This window comes from Mugil cephalus, chromosome 10 (genome assembly GCF_022458985.1).
Source record: "Mugil cephalus isolate CIBA_MC_2020 chromosome 10, CIBA_Mcephalus_1.1, whole genome shotgun sequence".
Lineage (NCBI taxonomy): Eukaryota > Metazoa > Chordata > Actinopteri > Mugiliformes > Mugilidae > Mugil > Mugil cephalus.
The window spans coordinates 15,238,774-15,262,665 of NC_061779.1; the positions used below are offsets into that span (position 1 = coordinate 15,238,774).

The 23,892-nt window shown below is 44.5% G+C and overlaps 1 protein-coding gene across 1 annotated transcript; it reads right to left on the bottom strand.

Annotated features, from left to right (window-relative positions):
- Nucleotides 1-1,368: 1,368 nt before the first annotated feature.
- Nucleotides 1,369-20,362, bottom strand: klf13 (Kruppel-like factor 13). The gene is made up of 2 exons (XM_047595478.1): nucleotides 18,924-20,362; nucleotides 1,369-7,906 (listed from the first exon to the last, which is right to left on the bottom strand). Exons 1-2 carry the CDS (start codon nucleotides 19,399-19,401, stop codon nucleotides 7,599-7,601), a joined length of 786 nt encoding a protein of 261 aa, XP_047451434.1. The 5' UTR covers nucleotides 19,402-20,362; the 3' UTR covers nucleotides 1,369-7,598.
- Nucleotides 20,363-23,892: the final 3,530 nt, after the last annotated feature.

The window sequence follows — 23,892 nt, forward strand, 5'->3', positions numbered from 1 at the left end:
CCCACTGTTGATACCCCAGCAGTTACTGTAAATATTTGCATGGGGTGAAATGAGGGAACAAGGTGTACTTCCTGTTGCAAGAAAAATACTGAATCACATGGCAGGCTTTTGAGAAAAAGGCTTGTAGCAGAGGGGAATCGCTCCGCCTCCCTCAGCCGCAATATTAAAAGCAAGTGTTTACAATACGTGCAATTACAAATGAGGAAGTTCCTTGGCGGGGAAATGTGACTTGTTTTAAAGAGAAACTGTGACGTATTTCTCACAGACAAAACACACTCTTATTAAATTATAAATAACACGTTTAGCATTTATAAATAATAAGATCCAACCAGGAACTCTGTCTCCACTTAACATTACCATTGGCTAATAGCAGATAATGCTGCTGATGATTCCTCCACTTAGATGCATGCCACCTGTCTCCAGGCAGCTTCCAGCTACCAGCACACTGCACTACATGAACTGGCAAGCAGCCACCCATGGCACGGTCACATAACGATGGGTCATCACAGCATTTTCCCAGAGCTTGTTTTTCTTAGCATCATTAGATTTGATGTGCTTATGTATATCATTTTTTTATTTTTTATTATTGTCTCGAGTGTTGAAGGTTGGCAGGGGACAACTGTCGAGGGAAATTAGGCATCCCAAACATACTTCAAGTTCCACTGGGAGATTGAGAGTCCTACTCAGTGTCTTAGCTATTTCTAGAAATGCCCTCATCTAAGATTTTGTTAGTAATAATTTTCCTGGAAGTTCCCACAAAGTAGAAAGTTGCTCCGTTTGCGACGGATTGTGATGAACAGACATGTAGCAAAGTGGCTCTGCCTGGTTGCAGGTCTATACAATGTGTGCAGGAGGTTTTTCTTTTTTTCTGTATTGGTTGAAACACGCCCCCAAACAAATCCAAATGCCGTGTAAACAGACTCATATTCTGATAAGGACTAAGTCTGGCAGGCAGGCTAGACTAAGTCCCTCAGTTGGAGTGTCCCAAAGTGTTCAGATTAACTCCGGGACCTTTTTTCTAGTTCTTGTTTCTGCATTTTTGGGCTAAAAGACACGAGATCTGCTTAATAGCACCTCTAAGAGTTCACCCATTAGCATGCTAAATACGCTTGGCAGTATATAAGTATACAAAGGGCACATTGTGGCTTTTGTGTGCTGATACTTGTATCAACCCTTTGGTTTTAACAAACAAAAGACATTATGGTACTTGTACTAGCTTTTCGGGAAATAAAAGCTGCTGAGATAAGACTTTTGTTTCTCTTCTCTACTAGCGCTAATGCTATCTCATGTTCCAGCATTGATTATCGACGTGTTGACTGCCTTCAATGGCGGCTGTAGTTCAGTGTATGAAAGTACGCCAAGAACAAATTGTGGCTGCTTATTTTATGAATTTATTTCCAAATGTAAACTTCACTATTTCATGCATACAAGTTATGACAACATACATTATCCAACAATCTGTTATTTTTCATATTTGCATAGGACATGGTCACAATATATCGTCTAACATGTAAAAAATAATGCCATAAAAAGGTACAGCAGAGCAGCTAAGACCAGCACATTGACTGTGTGTAGAATCCGAGGAACTGTACAACTGTAATACTCAAATGTAGTGATTTTGGTTTGCTGAAGGAGGAAACGAAAACAAAATGACACCTGAAGGTTAGACTGAGGTCATAGGAGTATGTACTGGCCGTAGCTGAGTCGAGAGTTATTTACAGAATAGATTATAAGTGGTGCTTAGAGGGGAAGCAGCACCATGGAGTCACTACAACAGGCAACTGATGGTGAGGGGGCAGAGGAGCAACACACAGAGGTATCAAGAGAGCGACATTACACCGAGGAGGTACGCTGAGGACAAACATGTACAGGAAGCAGAACCAAAAAGGCTGCTAAGAGGCTCTCTCTCTTTCTTAGGTCACTGACAGCATTGTATTGTTTACTGCATGACCTGGAACACATTAATCTTCCGAGGGCAAAAATATCCAATGCAAGATTAAAAGACAAAGCAAAAGAAACGTTTCTACGGTGAGAAGCAAATATCACGCCATGTCCGCTCAGGCAAGAGGACACGGAGGGATACCACGCTCGCACTTTCCTCTCCTCTCTTTGTCTTTTGCTGCTGTTAAATGGGTGTCGTCCATTCAAGTTTTGTTTTGTGTCGTTTTGAAAGTAAAAAAATAATAAGCTCGCTCACTTGAAATGTAGAAAAAAGGTCCATATCAAGCACAACATCCATCGATCAACGCTTACAGCATGTAAGACTGAACCCACCGGGGTTCAAAATTACCGCAACATTCATCTTTTTTTCCCTTCAAAGCCTTTGGTTACAACAATCAAGACTCTATACTTTTATGGCTGCCTCTTAAAAACGACCCCTTTCCTTAAAAAGCCTCGGGCCTTTCGTGACGAGGGAAGACATGCTCTGTACATCCTTAACTTTTTTTTTTGTTTTGTTTTTTACACATCGTAGGCGCTCATTCAGACGGGGTCACACAAAGAGCGTAAAGAACCGGGGACAATGAGAAACGTACCTTGTGCACAACTCACAACGTGTAAAAGCTCACAGTCGAGACAGACTCATATTCATAACCTACAGAAACGCACTGGGTCGATTTAAGCAGCACATTTATAGCAAATGCAAATTTCAGTCCTTTGGAATGATTGGGCGTCTATTATCATTAAGACTGTTTATGTCAAAAAAATATATATATATATACCTGCAATAAGCCATTATACACTGCTTGAGTACTGAACAGCAAAATAAAAATTAAATAAGAACCAAACGAAAACAAAGCTACACAATCGTAAAGCAGAAAAGAAACGTTTAACTTAAGAGCGCTTGCATATCGAGTATGCAGAGTTGCTTCATTAAATCCTATACAGAACATAAGATAACAAGACATGTCACACTTTATAAAACTGTACACATTTGTTTAATGTCTGATAGTAGCTGGGGCTTTCTATTTTTTAAAACCCTTAACATCTGTATCCTCTTTATGAAGTTACCAGTTTGGCACACAATTGCATCGGTCATGCTTGAGATCAGCGATGAAGACTTCTATTGAGACTTTCTGACCAGTGAGATATTAATGAGTTTAAAATTAAATTAAAGTGTTAGGTGTTCACATACTAGGCAACAATGAATTCACTTTCATATATAGAGATTTTTTTTATACAATTAGAGGAAAATATTAACTGGTACACTGTTAGTATCTTGCATTTCCATTTTTTTTTTTTCGTCTGACAGGAAACGTGTAATCTTACTTGGATTACAGTTTGAAAGTTTGAAAAGTTCCCTCACGTATACACTTTGAGACCAAGTTAATGTAGGAAATGCGTGTTAATGTCTCAGAACAACCTAAAACAATTCAAAATAAAGGTTTTCTATTTCCTGGAAAGATTAGGATTCAAATCTACATGGAAATATGGGATGATTATTATAAAACGTAGCCCAGTGTTTAAGTTTTTTTTTTTTACAGAAAAAAAAAGTCTCTCTTTCCTTTACATCTTCATTCAAGTACGGACAAATAAAACCGCCCAAATGTTTGTGCTGCTCATCAAGCGAACGTAAGCTACATGATGGATGCTTTGAAAAGATATGAAGGTACGACAAAAGTACAATATTTCAAGAGGTATGATTTTTGAAAAATATACAACCTTAGACATTTCATATGAGACAAAATCAAAGCAATAATTAAAAAAAAAAGTATGACTACATTGCTAACTCACAATGCTGTGGTCTCTATTCTTATGGAAAAGTTTTAAAATGAATCTAAATAACAAAGAAACTCAACGTGAAGTTGACATACATAGAGGTCAGGAAGTTTCCTTACTTATCATCGCCCTAAACAACCCCCCAAAACTTTCATTTTCTCACTTTTTGGATGACAGGCTAACTGGAAAAACCTGCATCCTGACATCAACAGAGTATTAAGTGTTCCTGATTAAAGGTGTGAAAGCCCGTTAATGGAGCTAAAATGCTGCTTTTAATAAAAAGAAATGAAAAAAAAAGCGGCGCTCAAAGAAAACAACCTTTGTAATGAGATAAGTTCAGAAGAGTTGCTGAAATGACCTGAAGACAATGAAACGTCTAGAAGAAGAAAAAGAAAATGAACAAGAGTAGACTATACACCTTTTGTCAGAGAGGTTCGCGATTTTTTTTGACAACAAAAGCAAGTACAGTAAAAATGGACATGTACAAAAGTGTGTTCAATGGCCTTTTGTGTTGGATTATTCAAGTACATTTGGTACAGTGAGAATAAAAGTTTTTGAGACACTCTGCCTGCCTGTGGGCGCCTACAGTTTGTCACTGGTGCAGTCTGGATGGATGGATGGACGGACTGGGCTGTTTGCACAACCACAGTCGCTTTGTTTTCAGGTTGTAGGAGCTTCCTGTTGCCTTCTGTAAGTGCAGTTTTTTGTTGTTGTTTTTTTTTTTTTTAAAGGGGCATTACATTAAAACCAGCTCCAGAGTGCTCAACTGTAGGTTGCTATGAAGACGTAACAGGCAGGACTTGGGCCTGTACAGAGGCATTCCTGTGTTTCCAGTGTTGGAGGACACTGACCAGCAGTGAACACTTAGCACCCAGGAACACCGCGCGGGGGTGGGGGGGGAGGATACAAAATAAAATCCACAAAATGTCCCATATCTGCTTGGCAGATGACGACCCTGAGGAAAATGTGCAGATTATGGATTAGGAACTGATTCATGAAACCTGCTTGAGGGTGAGCTACTCAGATTTTTTTTTACTTTTTTCCTTTTTCCTTTTTTCGTCAAAACTTTGACGGTAACAAAAAAAGTCATGGGTAGAAAATAAAAGCTGTTCAACAGCATTTTGAAGAATTATTATTTTTTTACTTAGAAATGGTGAATGTAAAACTCAGTTCTTCAGTAACCGAGAGCTGCTGATCAGTGGCATTCAAAGTGTCATCTTGCACAATTACTGAAACTATTTTTTTTCTTTTTCGTTTTTTTTTTTTTTTTTAACATGTGGTCTTCTGAGGAAACTACTGCATTCGAGCGAAATAAGGGATGGTTTCTTTCTGGAGAATGTGACAGAGCTGATTCATCACAACTTTAAAGAGAGATGGTGGCTGCGGAGAACGGGGGGCACAAGGCCTGCCATTCATGGACTTACACCTGCCGGGCCGCCTCAAAAACGATTTACGCCTTTCAGGGCGAAGTTAACATGCACATAGTGTCAAGCGCGGGACTGCAGGGCAAGAGTGGATGAGGCTAACGCTTGCGATTTGCGATGACATGGCCGAGCTGGGACGTGGGTGACACTGTATTCCAGCTGTGGCGCTGAAAGCATTGAAAGAAAATGTAGGCATAATAACACAGACCAGCAGGGCTGCTGCAGTTTTGATAGCGGTGCCCGTTTCCATGGAAGGTTTACTGTGCCTTTTGCCCGACTTATTGAGGCATGTCTGTCTAGAAACACAAGTCAGCTTTCTCACGGGACATCTGAGCTTCATAGGCAGGACGACTGAGGCTGGTGAGCACTGCGCTTTGTTGATATGTTGATTTTGGCTGTGGATGTTTTTACAACGGTTTAAAAGACCCCCAAAAACCCACCCACCCACCCACCCGTCTTTTGCGAGAAAGAAGTTTGAAAGCAGCTGTTTGAGAGGTCAGGATCGTCGACGTGAATTTGGATTCGCTGGCGTTGCAAAATCTAGCTCTCCCCAGAGGATTTGTGCCTGTGCTTCGGATGGAGTTGGGTGTACGTCGCCCCCACGCTGCTAGAGCTGACCGCATACAACTGTTGTTCTTTGACTCTTATCCTACAGTTTAGATCAAGCCACTAATTATAGCCATTTTACTGCTCGCTGTTTCTACAGTTGGAAGGAGGAGGGAGCTGGGGAGGGAGGAGGAAATGGGGGCGTCTGCGACTGGGTGTCTCCTCCTTTGTGCTGCTCGGCTCATGATAAACCTCTCCTCTTTTATCGGGACCTGCCTTCTCTTGCCTGCTCATTGTAGATAGCTGCTTTGTTCACTCTGTGCTGTACAACCCCCAGCCCGACCCAGCTCTAGCACGCTGGCCTACATTTGACCCCCCCGCCTCCTCCTACACGCGCACACACACACACACACACACAAAGTTAGGCATCTTACGCAATTTTGCCAGACACGGAGTTTCGCCGCTCTCTGACAGGACAGGTAGAGCCAGATGAGGAAGAACTCCCTGGGGAATGGCATGTTCGCGCTACTCCTGCAGGCTGTGAATAGCTTCTTTTGGGTGCAGCTGTTTCCTCCAGGGAAGCCACAAAAGGCAGAGCCAAGAGGAGGGAAGTGAGCCGGCGTCTGGCTCTACCTGCGATACTGCCAACCACCAGCCCCAGGGCTCGGTGAAGGGCTGCTTACAGGGCCGAATAGAAAGCTTTCATTCACTCTTGTCTTTGGTCATTTTTCCTATGTGCTATGCGAGAGGTGGCTAAACCTTGGTTCAACTTACGTCCCTTTGTGTCCGTGTTGTGGGAAATACAAGCTGACGAGGCAGCATTTCTTTAAGCGTGAACAGCTGCTTTGAAACTTTACTGTCTCGGTTTAAAGTTTCTCCAGCTTTAGGTTTATAAAAAAAAAGCAAAAAAAAAAACCTGTTTGACCCAATATAATAATCCTGATCCTCCCACAGTGCAGATTCACACAGTTTAGACTGCACACAAAGATTTAATGCAGCACATATTTAACCCAGTGTAATGTCAATGAATGAATATTAACATTGCAGTAAATGAACAGATGAATGTTGTTTTCAGAGCTGGGAGTTTCGCTGATTGTTTTCTTAATATACACAGTAAATATATTAGTATGAATTCCCTGATCCTACGGGAGAACAGGACTTTTTTTTTTTGTACGGCTGTAGGGCTGGTTGTCCTAAAATGTGAAAGCGAACAAAAAAAAAAAACAACAAAAAATAAAACCAAAGAGTGCAAACTGTGTTGAGTGTAAGGCTGCTATATATGTACTGTATGTTTCTCTTCTCCTGTGTTCATTCTTTCAAGCTAACAAGGCCATCCCTGAGCAGGGCGTAAAATTCAACCCCTGTTGAATTTCAGAGTAAAGTGATGAGTATTTTGTGCAGTCAATGTGAGTACTAGTCAGTACTGTGGTATTACAGAAATAGCAACTGTCTTCAATCCTGAGGTGTGTGTGTGTGAGTACCCCTTCTCCTAACCCGTTCAAAGAAGTAAGAAACAAAAACAAAACCAAAAAAAAAAAAACACTTTGATAAGACTTGTCAGGGTGTGCCCGTCTGTTTTTTTTCTTCTCGTTTAGCTGACTTTGAACATACATCGAACAACTAGCCACGATCAGAAGATTAAAAAAAAAAAAAAATACAGACATGTGGTACAGAATGTAGATATTGCCATCTGGGAAAGGCATTACCTTCTTTTAGGATCACACGAGTAATTGCACTACAATAAGCAGTTATGTACAGTATGGTACACCACAGCAAGCGCAGGAATAGCAAAAGGGGGAGGGCGAGGGGAGGGTAGGGGTGGTGGGTTGCTGACGACTGTGCAACAAAAGTGTTATGATGAAAACACAGGCCTCGCAGTCTGGAGGCAGAAAAGTGCGACCGGGTTTCAGTTTAAGGCGAGTTGGCTGGACTGAGGGTGGGGCTGAGGGTGGGGCTGGAGGCATCTGAGCGGCTGTAGTCGCTGAGGGAGCTGGGACGTGTGTTGCTGCCTCCGTGGGGCCTCTTCAGCATGCCTGGCTGGAAATCTGAGTGGCGGCGGGCGTGCTTCATCAGGTGATCGCTGCGCATGAAGCGCTTGTCGCAAAGGGGGCAGCCAAACTTCTTTTCCCCCGTGTGGGTGCGGTAGTGGCGGGCCAGCTCATCGGAGCGGGCGAACTTCTTACTGCAGTCGGGCCAGGTGCATGGGAAAGGCCGCTCTCCTGCAAAACACACGACAGAGGTGATGTCAGTAACACGCATGAGGGCGGCAGCATGTCAGTAAGTGCACATTTCGGCCTCTAGGGTCTTCAAGGACCCCCAAACTGATGGGGAGATTAAGTAGGGACCCCCTACCCCCCTACCAATTATATGTGTTCTTTATTAAACTCCGCTCTATTCAAGCTATTCAAATAATACACAGATTCAAATATTCAACTGCCGTAAACATAAACATACATATATCTGTATATATATAATATTGCAGCATGCTTCTGGATTTCACCTGGGGACTGAATAAGCTCTCTGGGAACCTGACAGAGTCAACGTGTAATATGCCGTGTGGTTGGCTCAGCAGCGATGGGGGTGGGGCCTACTGTGTACTGGAAGCTTAAAAAATATATAAAAATGTCTGATCAACCAAATATTTTGCGATTCCCCTGCAGCACCTCTGCGGACCCCTGCTGAAGATCTATGTTCTCTGAATCGAAACTAGAATAATAAGCGTAGTCCGATGACATCATGAAGTCATCAATCAATTATCCTTAGCTAACATACCAATAAGTAGGTCAACTAACTGTAGAGCTGCAAGGGGTGAAGGATCAATACGGCATAGTATCACGATACTGATCATGGCAATATCGTATTGATACACAGACACCAAATATTGATCTCTGTTATGCCAGTTATGTCATCTGTACATATAAATTGAATTTTTTTTGCCCGATCAAGCCACCAGACGTGACGTTAAGTGTTTGGGAGGAAAACAAAGATGGCCTCTGTGAAAGAAATCAGGATAGAGATGTCAGCATTTAAATCAAATGTCAGATGTATGTTGTTGGTTTTTTTACCACTAGAAAGGAGACACAGGAGAGCACACGACACCTTCATGGTTTTGCAGTTATAAATAGGTTATAAATGGTTATAAACAGGAAAAGACTCATATCACAAAAAGGTTTCAAAGTGCAATAATATAAATATCGTATTGTTAGGCCGGTTTAGCCGACTGTAGCTAATTGTTAGCAAATTGGAGTAGCCCTGCGCTATCATTCATAGTCAAGACATTTAGACCAAAAATACCTGTTTTTATACATTATCATTATAACGTTGTCATCATAATGTTATGGATGTGATACCACTGACAGGAACTCCAAATAAATACATATAAATACAAATACGTATTTTATACATATACACTGATTTCATTCAGATATTCTAGTTAACTTATCATAGTGCGGACATTTAAAATTTATTTCCGGGGGCAATGAAATGCAATGGCAAAAAAAACAAAGTTGATAGCAATATAGCATTACGATGGATCTCTCATCTGAAACATCTTTCAACACTGTAATAAAATAAGCAGGAGCCAAAGGGTGATGGAAAGGTTTAAATAACACAATCAAGAAGCAATTAAAAGAAATCCAAAAGGACGCCTTTCAAACTCTCCTTGGGAGATTAGCGGGCAGGAATGTACAGAATGTAATTTGTGTTAAATGGGCCGACACATGCTAAAGCCAGCATACATGCTTAGTGCCTTTTGTGTGTAATCGCTTACACACGCAGAGACTTTCCAGAAGCAGCGTTGGTGAACGCAACAAAACGAAACTCTGTTCATATTTCTGCCCTCTGATAACAGAACCCGTGCTCGCCACACAATAAAAACGTCTCACCTCAGTGAGAGAGGCAATTCATGCGGGGACAGCGATCGCGAGGTTGTGTCAATGTCCGATCAGATAAGTCAGTGAGAGCAATGATTAGAACATCACTAGGACACTTTTCAAGATATTAAGAGACAAAAGAAAAGGGCTTTAGCGACGGGCCTCTGGGTAAATCACCCAGAAATTGGTGCAGCACTGGAGAAGCAGACTAAGTTTAATTATCTGAGCTCCAGATGCTAATCACACTCACAACGGTTACCCAGCCCATTTTCCACCACGCAACTATCTGTGACTCGGCACATGGGAAATTACACCCTCCCCCCTCCGTCAGGCAATAAAAGTGGGATTCAACACAAATCTACTCAAAGCCAGATGGTACAGTATATCACTACATATACATATATATATCCATTCTGATGTGGAAACAGTGCTACATAGGTCTGTAATAGCCAATAGTGTATTCCCTCTACTTCTACCTGACAATAGCAACATCCCCCATGGACTTCTAAGAACCAGAGCAAACGGCAGGATGTTTTTGCTATGGTTTTCATGTTAAGGTTCTTTCCTGACAATCAATCATCAAGTGCACATCCATGCCAGGTATTCGAGGTATGACAGAAAAAAAAGATGCATAAATGTTTATAGGTGGCAAACAGGGGCACGCCTGCCAAATTTTTTCTCTGTTCTGCGGCTTCCCTCAGGGCCACAATGGAAACAGTCCTGTTCAACATCAAGTGCTCGTATGCTACCTGATGCCAGAAAGTCTCAAAAGCAAGAACTTGATGCACTAGTGTCGATCCCTCCCCTCCCCTATACTGCAGGGTTACAAAACATGCAGACAGACAGAGCAAGTCTAGACAGTCCGGTCCGTGTTCCTGCCTCTGACGCCTCACCTCAGCTCCAGACAAACGCAGTCGGCCCTGCCTACTGTTCCTGCAGGCTCAAGGTTCAGTGTAAACTCTATAACTGACATGCATTCATTTGCATATACTGTACACACTGCAGCCTGCCTTGCCTTGTTGGGGGTTTTTTTTGTTTAATTTTTTAACAGACATCCCCCTACTAATTTGTTAATATAAGCCGGCTGTGGCTTTTTGACCCTGTTTGCAAACCTTGGATTACATCTTCCCTGAAGCATAGCTCGTAGAAAAAAAAAACGTGTAAATTTTGAGGCACTCATCTGACTGAGGTGACTCATGACAGACCGATTTCATCCCATATTAGCAGGAGAAGGATCCCGTGCCGGCACCACCAAATGAGTTATTGGCTTAAAAGTAGAGCTAAGCTCTGCAGGCTGCTTAAGGCTCAATAACCTGTGTAACGGATCCAGCTGCATTAATATTTAACTAGACACAAGAGAGCTAGGCTGAGATATCCAGTCTAAATGCCCTGATACAGTAACACAGCCATAGTGGAAGCATCAGGTATCCAGCAGCAGCTCAGCAAGACGAGTCAAATTATTTGGAGTTCAGTGACTTCTAAGAAAGCGCAGAATCGAGATACACAGTTCCAGCGTCGAGCCCACACTGAGCAGCTTTTGGCATTTAGGCCAACAATATGAATATTAATAAAAAAAAAAAAAATATCCTGCTGCTTTAATGTCAGCCTTGAAGCGCTCATTTACATAAGGGAGAAGCATGCACTGTCCCAATTAATTGCTTTTGTTGTTATACAACATGTGCATTGGGGCCGGCAAGGAGTTTTCTGGTACCGGTGAGGAGGGTTTACCCTCGAACATGGTGATGGTGGGGCTGCTGCGCTGTGCGACAGGAGGACGACGCTCTCCACGAGTGCAGCCATTACTCAGCAGCGCTACCGCGTGAGACGAGCTGCTCCCCTGCCCCGCTTTTCTTCTCATCTAGTTCCAGTGTTGTCACAGTGGGGCACCGCGGCGAACGTGACGCCGGGCCCCAGCGATTGGTTATTCCACCTATGGCAGGGTGCCACATCCAGGGTGTGGTTTGCCCTTCACAGAATGTGTCAGTTACAGAGGGTGAGAGGGGTGTGTGTGTGGGGGGTGGAGGGGGGGGGCGACGAGGGAAGCTTTTCCCTAATGAACACAGTGACCCAGTTACCCATAAAGAGAGTTACATCATGCACGCATACTGTACATCTACTAAGCACTTGTGTGTCCCCCTCAAGACAATATGATTATGTCACAGGTACGCCTGTTATTCAACCGTTCTCCCAAAGTCCACTGGGTCGGTAAATAAACATTTAGTCTCTCCTCTCCCCCAATTTTCCTCTCATTCATACCCGAGAAGTTTCCCTTAAGAGGAAGAATGCTTAAGAGAAATGGAACCCGTCTCCCTGGTGTAACGGATGCTGTCTGCGAGGGCGAGATAAAATCTCTTTTTGACGTGAGCAGGAGTGCAGGAACCGGACTCGATCGCCTCTTCCAACAGCCGCTACCAGCATTTCAACCCAGAGGAGATAACATTCCTGGGGCGTCCTCAGGCATGGGCAAGACTCACACAGTGTACACCTGAAACCTCTATGTCAACCGCAAGATAGCCAGAGTAAATAGCTCTGCGGGGGGAGAGAAGGGGAGAAAATACAGCTCACGTGGATACATCAGAGATCACCTTGACCTAAACTTTGCTCCGCCTGTGCAGTGAGGACCAGCGCAGGAAATATCTTTAACAGAGCCCAGAACAAAAGCAAGGTGCACCATAAACCCACACAGGCGTCTATGGTGCAAACAACACAACAAGGGAAAGCAAAACCAGAGTCGGTAGCTCACAGCTCATTAGATCTGGAGCTACCTCACTTGAATGCGGGCTTAGTGGCACAGCCAGCTTGGCAGCATGAAATAAGAGGGACACCACTAACTCCAGTGGAAGGGTTTAGCAAAATCCTATAATTTGGTCACATGTTTACAACAGACTATGACCTGTAACCAACCAGGAGCCAGCTCCAGTGCCAGCAGACAACCATTCATGGGATTTTGGGTATTACTAAAATGACTGCCGAGCCCCTCATCAGCACAAACGACCGGAGCAGACGGGGTTAACCCGGCCGTGCCCACCCCCCTGCCTCCGCACGCACCGTCACATACCAAGATGATATAAACACTCACATGTGTGCACAGAACAATAAATATACATTAAGGCTTCTGCAGCTCCTCCTTTCATTGTTCACAATGCGGCGTACGCAGGCCTCGCTGGTGCAAAAATAACAACAAAGCCTCGCAAAGTTCTGCGGTCTGCAGAAACACGCTGCTTGATCTGAGGCACGTCTGAGATCAGAAAAACCGTTTTTCGTGGATGTTTGTCGATGAAAAAATAAAGTCAGTGGGAGCGGCAACAATTTACCGAGAAAATCACTCAGTCAAAACATGTTTTCGCAGAAGCTCCACTCAAGAGATTCTTGCAGTGAAGAACGGGTAATTTCTGCAGGAGGACAACAAAGGAGCCTTGGGTGGGTTAGGTGCTCACGACGAGAATTGGCTCGATCTCATCAGGAGAAGGCTCAGAAAACGAAACGCATTTAATATATTATCATCTTTTGTCTTTACTGAGAGGGACGTTGCTCGTGGTTGAATGGGCTGCTTCCCCTCGTGGGCCTATAGCTGTCAGGTTGTGAACAATAGCGGCAGCCTCGCTCCCAGCAGGAGAGGCACTCCTGTAATGCATTTCAATCAGACAGACTGGGCGTGCTAACCGTAACTCACTCACCTTCGTCTACGCTGCGCTGGGCTATTGACATTCACAGGGAGACATGCAGTGGGGTCGAGTGCGACCATCTGATTCCTGCACACACTTAGCCATACATTACTCCATCCCCTTAACTGTTTAAGGGAAGGGCAGGGATGGCTCGCCTGCGCCGGCCAGCTCATCACATTTGCCTCAATTAGTTGGAATGGGCTCTCTCTTTCAGCCTTGAGTGCATGCTAAAACAACCTGCAGCCTTGCTGTGCTGCAGGCGGTCTACTTATCTATACATCTATACATCGTGGTTAACTGATGACATGAGAACAGCTGCAGTCGTTAAAAGGGTGTTTACAGTTGGTCCTCAGGTTGGAGCTGAGACGCCCCCCATCATCCGTGACCTACACACTACAATGCCAGCTCATTGCGCTCATAGAATCCAACAAAGGTGCGCAGCGTCGATCCCAAGGAGCCTCACCACACTGCGATAAGAGAGCCACAGGCTGGAGATGCGGTGCCTGATATTCTGACGTTGTTTTTATTTTTATGTGTCCTCCTTCTCCCGAGACTCCACAAAGTGCTTCTCATTTTGTGGAGGGCCACACCCCAGCGTGTTGTGGTCTGTCACGGTGTAATTTATCGCACAGAGCATAAGGGGACACACCTTACATGCCGTAGTGAACACAAACAGCACGGCTAGAGACGCAAAACACTTCCTTGGACATTAGCAACACACAAATCTCCAACATGGCTTTCTTATTTAAGCTGTCTTGAGCCAGACACACGGGACAGAATCAAACTCTCAGATGGTACCCCGTGAGTGGCGGCGTGCGCAGGTTCTGCTGAAGAGGTCGCAGCCCTTCAAACGTTAATCAGATTAGCTGCAGATGCAGCTGAATAAATGACCTACATCAATGGAGGGCATTGACAGTGAATACCCTGGTATATAACCCCACCCCCACCCTGCTGCACTGTATATTCTTTCTTTGTACTGCAGATCCCTCCCTCGCATGCAAGATGCGGTTGTAGGTTTGTGAACAGTGGAGGTAAAAAAAAAAAAAAAAAAAAAGCAGAGTTCCACAGGTCTGTATCCCTCTCTTCCTGCCGCTGGTAATCAACACCACACCACAAGACGTGGCCAGGGCTCGGCCTCGCAACACAACACGCTTCAGCACCTATTTTGCTTTGCAGACTGGAAACGGGTGGGAGGGGCCGGTGGGGGCGGGGGGGTAGACAGAGCTGCTTTTATAGAGCTACTCCAGAGCTAACGAAAGAATACATGAGCGCTGTGGGCCACTGAAAGCAGCACAGTGAGGGTACAGCCTGACAGGGGGCTTTCAGCGTTATGATTGTCCACTATGCATGCTTGGCTGCTTAATCACAGTTAAATCAGGTTTATATTTCAGTATGAGAGAGGAGCTATCGCGCTATACAGCTTCACGTATGCACATGTACAGTAACATATGGGCGGCATGTGCACCGACCGGCGCACGCCTTCGAGATGTCTTCCACTGAGCGGCAACGCTACCAGAGGATTAACAGGCAAGATGGTGGCTCCACATTGGTTTTATTTACATCCCCAGGATCAAGTAGATTTAACTAATACCTTGTTTCCATTGGACACATACTGTACTGCTACACATGGTTTACATGGGCCTAGTAGATTTCATGCATGAGAGACGCCATTAGGGACTCACGTCACGCAACAGAAGAAGTATCCGCAGCCAGAGCCTGATGTTTAGAGAAGAAACTGAGGCTTAAAGTAACAACAACAACCACTAACTGGACAAATGAAGATTTTAATGGAATTGTCAGTTATTGCAGTTTATAAAGACAATAAAATGTACCACAATCCTGTATCAAATTTTGTGGGGTAGTGAGGTCAAGCCAGAAATGTCAACCAGCTGGTTGTGCTACGAGAAAAGCCAGAGGCTACCGGATGTATCCACTGGAAACCATAAACGTCTTTTGGCAGTCCATCCCAGTTTCAGCCAGAGTTTCAGATGGCTACTTTTCCAGCGAGCTTTCGCGCAATGTCACCTGAACGGAGACGCATGAAAATGATTCCCCTGCCTCATTTTACTACACACCAGGAGACAAATGATTTGATTCTGAAGGAGTGGTGGAAATCCTGCTGTGTGGCATGTAGACAGATTGACCTCTTCTGCCTCAGTAGAGTTTTTTACCCATTGCTGTGGCATGGCAGTTCTCAAGCATGACCATAAAAACCCCCATCTCCACCCAGCTACCTCCTCGGTGCCACCAGCCACACAGGAACACTGTGCCCTTTCAGCGCAGCAAAATATAAAACCACTGGCAGATGCAGAAGAGTGTGTATAATCAGAGACCCCTGTTGCTTTTTCCGCATGGAATTTGGCATAATTTCACGTTTAAAAAACTGTCATCAACCACAGTTATTTGGCCAAAAATAGGCAGCATGCACAAATAGCTGGGTCTACATGGCAGTGGAACTGAGCTGCCAGGTGGTGCCACTTAGTTTTTAGGGCTTCACGGCCACCTCACAGTATTAGAGGCACCCCAGCAGAAACACAAAAGATGGTCAGACAAAACATCAACCCAACTGTAAAATATGTCATTAGGCTCTTTGTCTTTGAGAAATATTGACCTTGTTCTTCCCCACTGTAATTCCAATAGTTTTTGAATAGGTATTGTATGCTGACAAGATGGCCTTTTGCAAGAACTGTTTGTTGAAGACACAGAAGGCCCGGAGTGTTCTTTCTTAAGAAGAGTCAGAGGCCGTCTCTCATATGGAGCTTGCAGTTGGCATTACGTGATCACAGCAAAGCGCCAAAGCTTCACAGAGTACTCCATGGTTACGAGACACCTCTCGGGAAAGCAGGTTATTGTCAACTTGTTTCTTGTTATGTCAAAAAAGAGCAACAGAGAAATAAATGGTGCTCACTAGAAGAAGAAGAAGCAGAAAAAAAGATGGAGGGGATTTTCTTATATCCTTCAAATGTTCTGTTGAAAGTTGAGTTTGTCTGTGCATCAGCATTACATGACTTCATTTTCCATAATGCAGGATGAGTATATGTGTTGGAGAGGAGCCCCACCTCCCACACCAGGAGATCAGACAAAAGCCGTCTGGTAACCTTAGACCCCTAAACTGCTGTGGATTCCTCCCCATTAAACTCAGTGCAGTATAATGAGCGATTTAAATGCAGCGTGTACCCCCGTGTCTGCTACATCTTCATACCCCTCTTGGGCTGCGAGTTTGAGAAGAAACCAGGAATGAAACATAATAAACTGAGGGGAACCATAACCAGGGACTTTTATTTTAACATGGGGAAAAAAGACATAATCCACGGGCCTTGTTGTGGATAGTTTTTTTTCTGCCATTGTTAATGAAAACCGCCTGCTGTGAGGTTTGTAAATCATGCTCAGTGCATTGTTTCTTGAAAACCCTATTGTTAATGCTATCATCGGAAAAGTTTAAAGTCTGCATGGCTATGGTAATTTGTCATTTAGGGGAACTGGTTAAAAACACAACACACTGTTATTGATTCCAAATGTCACTATAAAACTTGCAATTGGTATTTAAGGTGATGAGTAATCGCTTAAGTCAGCAGATACAACAAAGATAAGTAAACACACAATAAACATGATGATAATTCACTATAAAGCGCTCATTTTGAGGAAGTAACAGAATTGTTTTGTACTAAAGCCCCAGAATGAATGAGAAATACACCACAGCTTAGGTTTCATCTCCTTTTAGAAGCTGACGAATCAAGCACAGAGGAATTGCAAAAGCTGGGATGATGAGGCTTTGGGCGAAGTCAAATGAGGACACCTCGTCCCTGGCTCTTTGTTTGGTGTCTATAACAGTGTTTTCCTCCTCAATTAGATAGTGGTGTTTGGCTGTAACTGACTGGGCTGGGATCCATTCTCTCTTGCCTCTGCTAGTAGGGGCTGAGAGGAAGCATACTGCGAGGGTCTGGCTCTGTGGAGGCACTGCAAGGCTGGCTAAGGCAAGCCAGCTGAACTCAGATGACCCACATTCTGGGGCCATCCAATCAGATAGTCAGAGAGAGTCGCTCTAATCAGAATTTATGGAACCCAAACCAATCGTGAAGCCAGACGACGGAGCGCAACCAAACAGAAAGGCAGGCGAGGGGAAATGCTTAATAGGCACAGAGACAAGGGCAGGGCTAATACGGTACAATAAAACCGCACCAAACTCACATGGTCAGGGCTGAAGGGAAGCACACCGAGTGCCTGAGAGACGCTGCGAGGTTGGGTGAGATGAGGCAGCTGTACTGAGATGACTCACGTTCTGTGGCCATCCAGTTAAATAGGCAGAAACCATCCTCATTAGCAGAAATTAGAGGAGTCAAACCGATCGCAAAAAGCCAGATGAGGGAGCAGATCCAAAAAGAAAGGAAACGCAAAGAGACAAGCAGGCCACGTCTATCACACAGCACAGAGAGTAGATCTAACGAGGAAATGTGAAAACTTGACTGTAATAGGAAAATACAAATCTACCAGCCACAAGGAGGGGGGGAAAATATCATCAAATAACAAACCTGTACCGTGTTATTACAGTGTTTACACAACACAAAGCCAGACACAGGGGAGTGTATCTCAGATTGCATGCAAGCAGGCACAGAAAAAAAACAAAAAAAAAAAACAGATTTGTTTGAATGGAGCAGAAGACGAGGTCATTGTGAGGATGTTTTATCTAGCACGTATTTCTGTGGTAAATGACACAATGCTGTGATCTAGATTGTTCTGTTTTGTTTCTGTCAGGCTGCTTGTGTGTGTGTGTGTGGAGATGAAGTGAGAGGCGCAGAGCAGTGGAAAGCAGAGACTCCTCAGTCGAGGCTCAGCTAGCTGAGTCTGTTGCTGGCCAGATCAGCTGGCAGTCTGTCTAGCGGGGGTGTGGCACATCACAACAAAGGGCTTTGGGCAGACAGGCGACTGCACAGCTCTTATCAACCCCCCAATTTGAGTCGATCTACATCTTTTTTCCCCCCTTCTCCCTCTCCCAGTAGCCCATTCTGCGGAATTTAAAGCGCAAACATGGAGGTATGGTCCTTCTGGGAAGGTCACGCGTAAACACGCCGCTGCTGATCCGGAACGCATTTCATAGCATTTCTCTCTTGCAAACTTTCTGCATGTTGGCGCACACTCGCCTCATTCTTTAACGTGCAGGCTACAAATGGGAGTTTTGTGTTCACCGACGTTAAGTTTAATCAAAGAAGGGCGCTCAGGGTAGTTTGTGATTTTGCTTTTGAATTTGCGCTGCAGTTTCGCCTTTCTGTCCAATGCGGTGGTTGCGCGTTTCTGTGCGTTTTGTGATTGTGGTGGTGGTGGTGGGGCGCGAAAGGAAAGCCGTGACAAAGCTCTGGGACTCGAGTGGGAGTGGCACTGTTTTCGACTCCCTCCCCCTCCGAAATTAAAAGGACATTTCGCAGAGTTCATACAACTTAAAGGAATAATTCGAACTGTTAAATCGCGGTGACTTTTCTCCTAGCGACTTCGCCCTTTATTTACATTTAGGGTGGATGCGTGAGTCTCTATGACGGGAACCGCAGCCACAGCAACCCTCCTCTGTGTTAGTATCACCATGACTGGAAGAGAATCCGCACTTATCGTATCAGTATTCTCGGTTTTAATCAGCTCATCCGCTCTCAGACAGGCCTGTGAAATACACCAAGTCACAGCAACAAACACTTGCATCTAATGGCACTGACCTGTATGTGTCCTTAGGTGGGCTTTGAGGTGGGATGATTTGCCATAAACTTTTTCACAACCTGAATAGTGGCATTTGTGCTTTTTCTGAGGTGATTCTTGCTCAGTTCGACCTCTCGATCTTTTGCCTCTTTGTTTGAGCGCAGGATCGGAGATGGTGGTAGGTGTGGCAGAGTTTCCATCATCTGTGAGGTTCGGCGTGCTCTCATCCTTTAATTTTGCCTGCTCGGCAACACTGTTGGGAGTCTGCTGGTTAAAATCCGCCAGGATCCGCGCCACCACAAAAAGAGAGGAGTTATCCTTCACCAGGGGCTCTTTAATTTCCTCTCCGTTCTTGGAGGAGGACGGGATTTCTGGTTTAATCTCCCTATTCCCTTTAGGAGCGTGAACAATTGCACGACTGGACATTGAAACAAGGCACTCTGCAGCAAAGTGATCCATTTTGTCTTTGAAACAGCCTCCCCTGTTTCTTAATGACATTCAAAAAATGAAAAAGGATGGCGTGTGGAGAGAGAGACAGAAAAAAAAATAAAAAGTACTCGTTCCGTGGTTCCCTTTGTGTAGTGGTGTTGAAGAGGAGGAGGTCGTTCTCATCAGAGAGAACTGACTTTATGATCTTACCCGGCTTTCCAATATCATCAACATCCTGTGCGAGAAACGCCTCGGACAAATATGCAGACAAGCCCCCTCAGAAAGAGAGAGAGAGAGAGAGAAAAGAGAAAGCCAGAGTCTTTGTTTAGTGCCACGACGCCGCTAACAGGAACTCTAGAAACTTGGACGCGTTAACTCCCATCGCGGCTTCAAACAATCTCCAGCATAGTGCGTGTGTCTCCTGAGCGCCTGTTCCTGCTCGTTGTATCCATGCTGGGGGCGTGTCGACCGGCAGCGCTCGGCAGCATCGTCAGAGCAGCCGCTCATTCATTGGGCACCGCTTGTCCCCAAATGCACCAAACAACACGAGTTACTTGAAAGTTTCACCACAGGTTGCCTCCGTGCATTCAGATGATGTGTGTCACCTACAGAGCAATGCATTGCAGAGGCATTTAAGAAAAACCACGGCAGCGCGCGACGACACAGAAGCCCTGCGCGCATTAGGGGGGTGTTTACAGTTCACGAGGGAGGTGACATTAGTGCTCAAGTCATTCTGCGGCGGGTGAAAGAGGCCCTAAAATTTACGGGCGGACCAGTCATAAATAATATCTCCAGCAACAATAAGAGGCGACAGATGGTAGCGACATTATGGAATTAGTTTGATTTCCACGAGACAGAAGACAACGCGCTTAAATCCACCACTGTGACACGACGGGAAAGACGCTGGGAGAACCTGCCAGCAGTCATGCCAAAGGGGGCCGGTTTACAGGCAATGAGAGAGGCGTCACGCCGGATATTGATCCGCGTTTGTCCTTTTAAACGTTTACTGCCTCGCCCATGGAGTTTATTCGTCAATAGAATCTATCCTAACATCATTTTGTGAAGGCCTCTTCCCTTTATTATCTGTGGCGAAAAAGTTTTGCGCATAAACAGTTTGACTTGCACTGCAGCAAATAAAGCTTGTCTGCACAGCACGGATTCTCTTTGTGACATTTGTTAAACATGTCATGTGTACCACAGACTTGGATTTTTTTTTACCAACAGTCCAAGGCACATATGATGAGAAAGACAGAAGCAGTTAATTCTCACAGTTTTGGCTTAAAAAATAACACAATCAGCCATTTTCTGTATGTGTGTGTGTGTGCGCGTGTGTGTGGAGTATAACAGCCTATATCAACTAATACTTTACTGTCCATAACACTAGAAGCAAGTTGACCTGTTGTAAGCATATTAGTTGATGAGAAATCACAGTTAAATTATTAAGTTTGTGCAATTTCCCCTTTGCGTACCCTCAGTGTGCAACATTTTCGTCATGAAGTGACCAGATCATGCGAATCTCTCAACGCATTATGGCAGCGACTTCCCCAGTTACACAGTATCCAATGAGAAATGAGGAAATAATAACAGAAAAACACACAAGACGCCAGTGAACACGTCTGTGTACTGGGGTTAAGTTGTCTAGTGTGCAAAAGAAAGAAAAGGTCGACGAGGTGCCACCGAGATGTCACTGTGTTCACCTTCTTGGAGCAATCTGCACAAGCTGGAGTTGACAGAAAAAAAAAATCTTCCTTACAACCTCTCTAATGCTCTGAATCACACTTTAACAGCAGCTCAGATTACGCTCAAACGCTTTGATTTAAAATCTTAATTATCATTGTGCTGCAGACTCAGCTTTGCACCGCAGCATTATTCAAAACGTAGAAACGTGACGAAAGAAACTCGTCCGGGATTCATTTTCCAGTGACATATTTTTCTAAATGAACAGCTTGTGCACTTTTTTTTGGAAGATGGTAGCTTCCTTTCAGCAAACTTGCAATTTACCTCAAGCCCCTCCTCTGAGCGGCCGCATGGTCTCTGCCAGCTGAAGTCCAGCCAGGCGCTTCAGGCGACGTCTTCTTCTTCGGTTCATCCACCGGGAAACAGACAAGTGACACCATTACAGGGGCGGGGGGAAGACACAGGAGCTGGGATGTTAAGATTTTATTCAACAGCAGTAGCGTAACAGTTTGTTTAGGCTCAGATCAGGAATCAAATCTGCTCAAAAGGATGTTTTTTATATCAGTGGTAAGCTTTTCAGATAGACATTCAGGATAATAGTGTGTGTCACTGGATACAAAGTCCTGGTAGAAAACAAACCAGCTGATGCTATTGATTATAGAAGCAATGACACTCTTGAATGTCCCTGTTAACCTCCAATGCACCTAAATGAACCCTGCTGTTCAACCAAATACTTTCGAAAGCTCCATGCGCCTCAGATCATAAACACGACAAAATTCTCCCCAAAGACCAACTGACAATAGAGACAAATTAAAACACATTCAGTGAGAGAAAGAGTAAACTTGCACTCCAGCAGCACAGGATTAGATCTGTTTTCCTGCAGCAGCTGATGTGCTCCTGTGAGAATGAATGCACACTTTCAGCATTGTGCACAAAAGCCCACACTAGAAAGTTCCCAGTGTTCAGTGTGAGCAAGGCGATGTGGCATTCAGAGGGCCATCTGGCTGTATTATTTTACATATTCTTTCACCACAAAAACGTGGTGTTCTTGTGTTTCATGTGGTGCTCCTGCGATCTTTTCTAGTGAGTGCACAGCAAGAGGGTATAGTTCCTCTTTCACTGGGCTGTTTCCCAGAGCTGTGTAGAAACTGCAAGTGTTTATCAACTCCCATCGGGTGTCATGTACAAGAAAGCCAAATGAGACAGTGAGAAAATCAGCTGCAGCTCGCGAAACCGCTCCGAAGGTAGAGAGCAGCTGTAGAAGCGATCGCGTCTTTAAAGAAATCGTACTCAGAGCAGCACAGAGAAATATCTTTCTCCGTTGCAGCAGCGGCACCCGATGGGATGGTTCTAGGGACCTTTTGTACGTTTCCAAATCCCAGCCCCAACCTTCAGTGTCCAAACAACACTGTCTGGCGCTGACATTATGTTCTCAGGCAGGAACAGTGATTTGATTGGTCTCTTCACTTCTGTTTGTAATGGGAGAGATCCTCTTTGAGCACAGGACAACCTGACCACCATGACAATCTGGCTGCGCTGTCAAGGCTCCCAAGACAGACCAACAAAAAAAAAAAACAACAAAAAAAGAGTGAGTTTTTTTTTTTCTTTTGTGCAGCAGGTGGCGGGTCGGCATCCTCCACTGATCATCACTGAGCATGAGCCCACATTTTGAGAGTCAGGTGGCAATCTGACAGTAACTGTGACCAGATGTTTTTTTTTTTTAGTGTTACCCACTGAATACTCCAAGGACCAGACAGGATTTTCAATTCATAACAAAATCCTTATCTGAGTAAAAAACAAACTTGCGCCGTGCTTGCCGCCCTTTGCGTCTTCAGTGAGGACCACGTCAGTGTCGCTGGGCATAACTGGCCCTGTGGTTTTTTAAGGTCCGTCCCTCACCTTTAGCCCCGATGGTGCCTTGGCCTGTAAATAAATAAATGGACAAATGCCTCTTTTAGTGTCATCCACAGGATCCCCAAAGAGTGCTTCCGAAACTCAGTGAGCGGCCATTCATGAAAGTGCAGTTTTTGGCACTCCTTCGCAGTCTCGTAGCTCCGGACTTTGCCACATGGGAAGACCACTCCACACAAGTCAGAAAAAAAAAACATTATTGACAAAATTAAGCAAAGAGGGTGCAGCAGACCAGTAGATAAGCAGGAGGTCCAGTATGGTTTGCAAGACTTCCTAGCCTCATCGATAGTGTTGGCTCCTCCATTTAGCTTTTTAAATGACAGACTATTATTGTTGTATAGAGTTATTACCTATGTTGCATTACTTAGACATGTACCACCCACCTACACCAGACCTAGCTCCCCCACCCCATAGCAATGACACTCATTGACGGCTGCAGCCCACTAGAACCCAAACTGATCAAGTATCCGTGGGATGATCCACCGACGCCCCTCCCCTCAACCCACAGGACCCAAAGGCCTCCACTAACAACATCCTGCTTTCAGACACTCATATCAGGACACCCTCTCTGATGAGTCACAGCTCTTGGGGAGGCACAAGGGAGACCTACACAATATTAGAAAGCTGGTCATAATGTAATGCCGGATCACTGTAGAGTACAACTAAAGGATTTAATTTTACCACTTCATAAACCATATAACTGCACAAAACTGAAACTTCGGCCCATGCAGCAATGAGGAGCCAAAATTGAATGAATTACCTCTTTCTTATGTCGCTTTAAATTAACACGCACCTTAACTCACAAACCCGATCAATTATTAACGGAGACCTTATGTCTGTGTTTATGCCAGTGCTAAAGTTGGAAGGGCACTCCAGCTCCTTATCAGGCTTCCCTGAAATGAAAATGAATGTGCTTATCACAACAGAAGGAGCAATAAAGAACCTGTTTTGGTGCCAGACTTTCTGGTAATG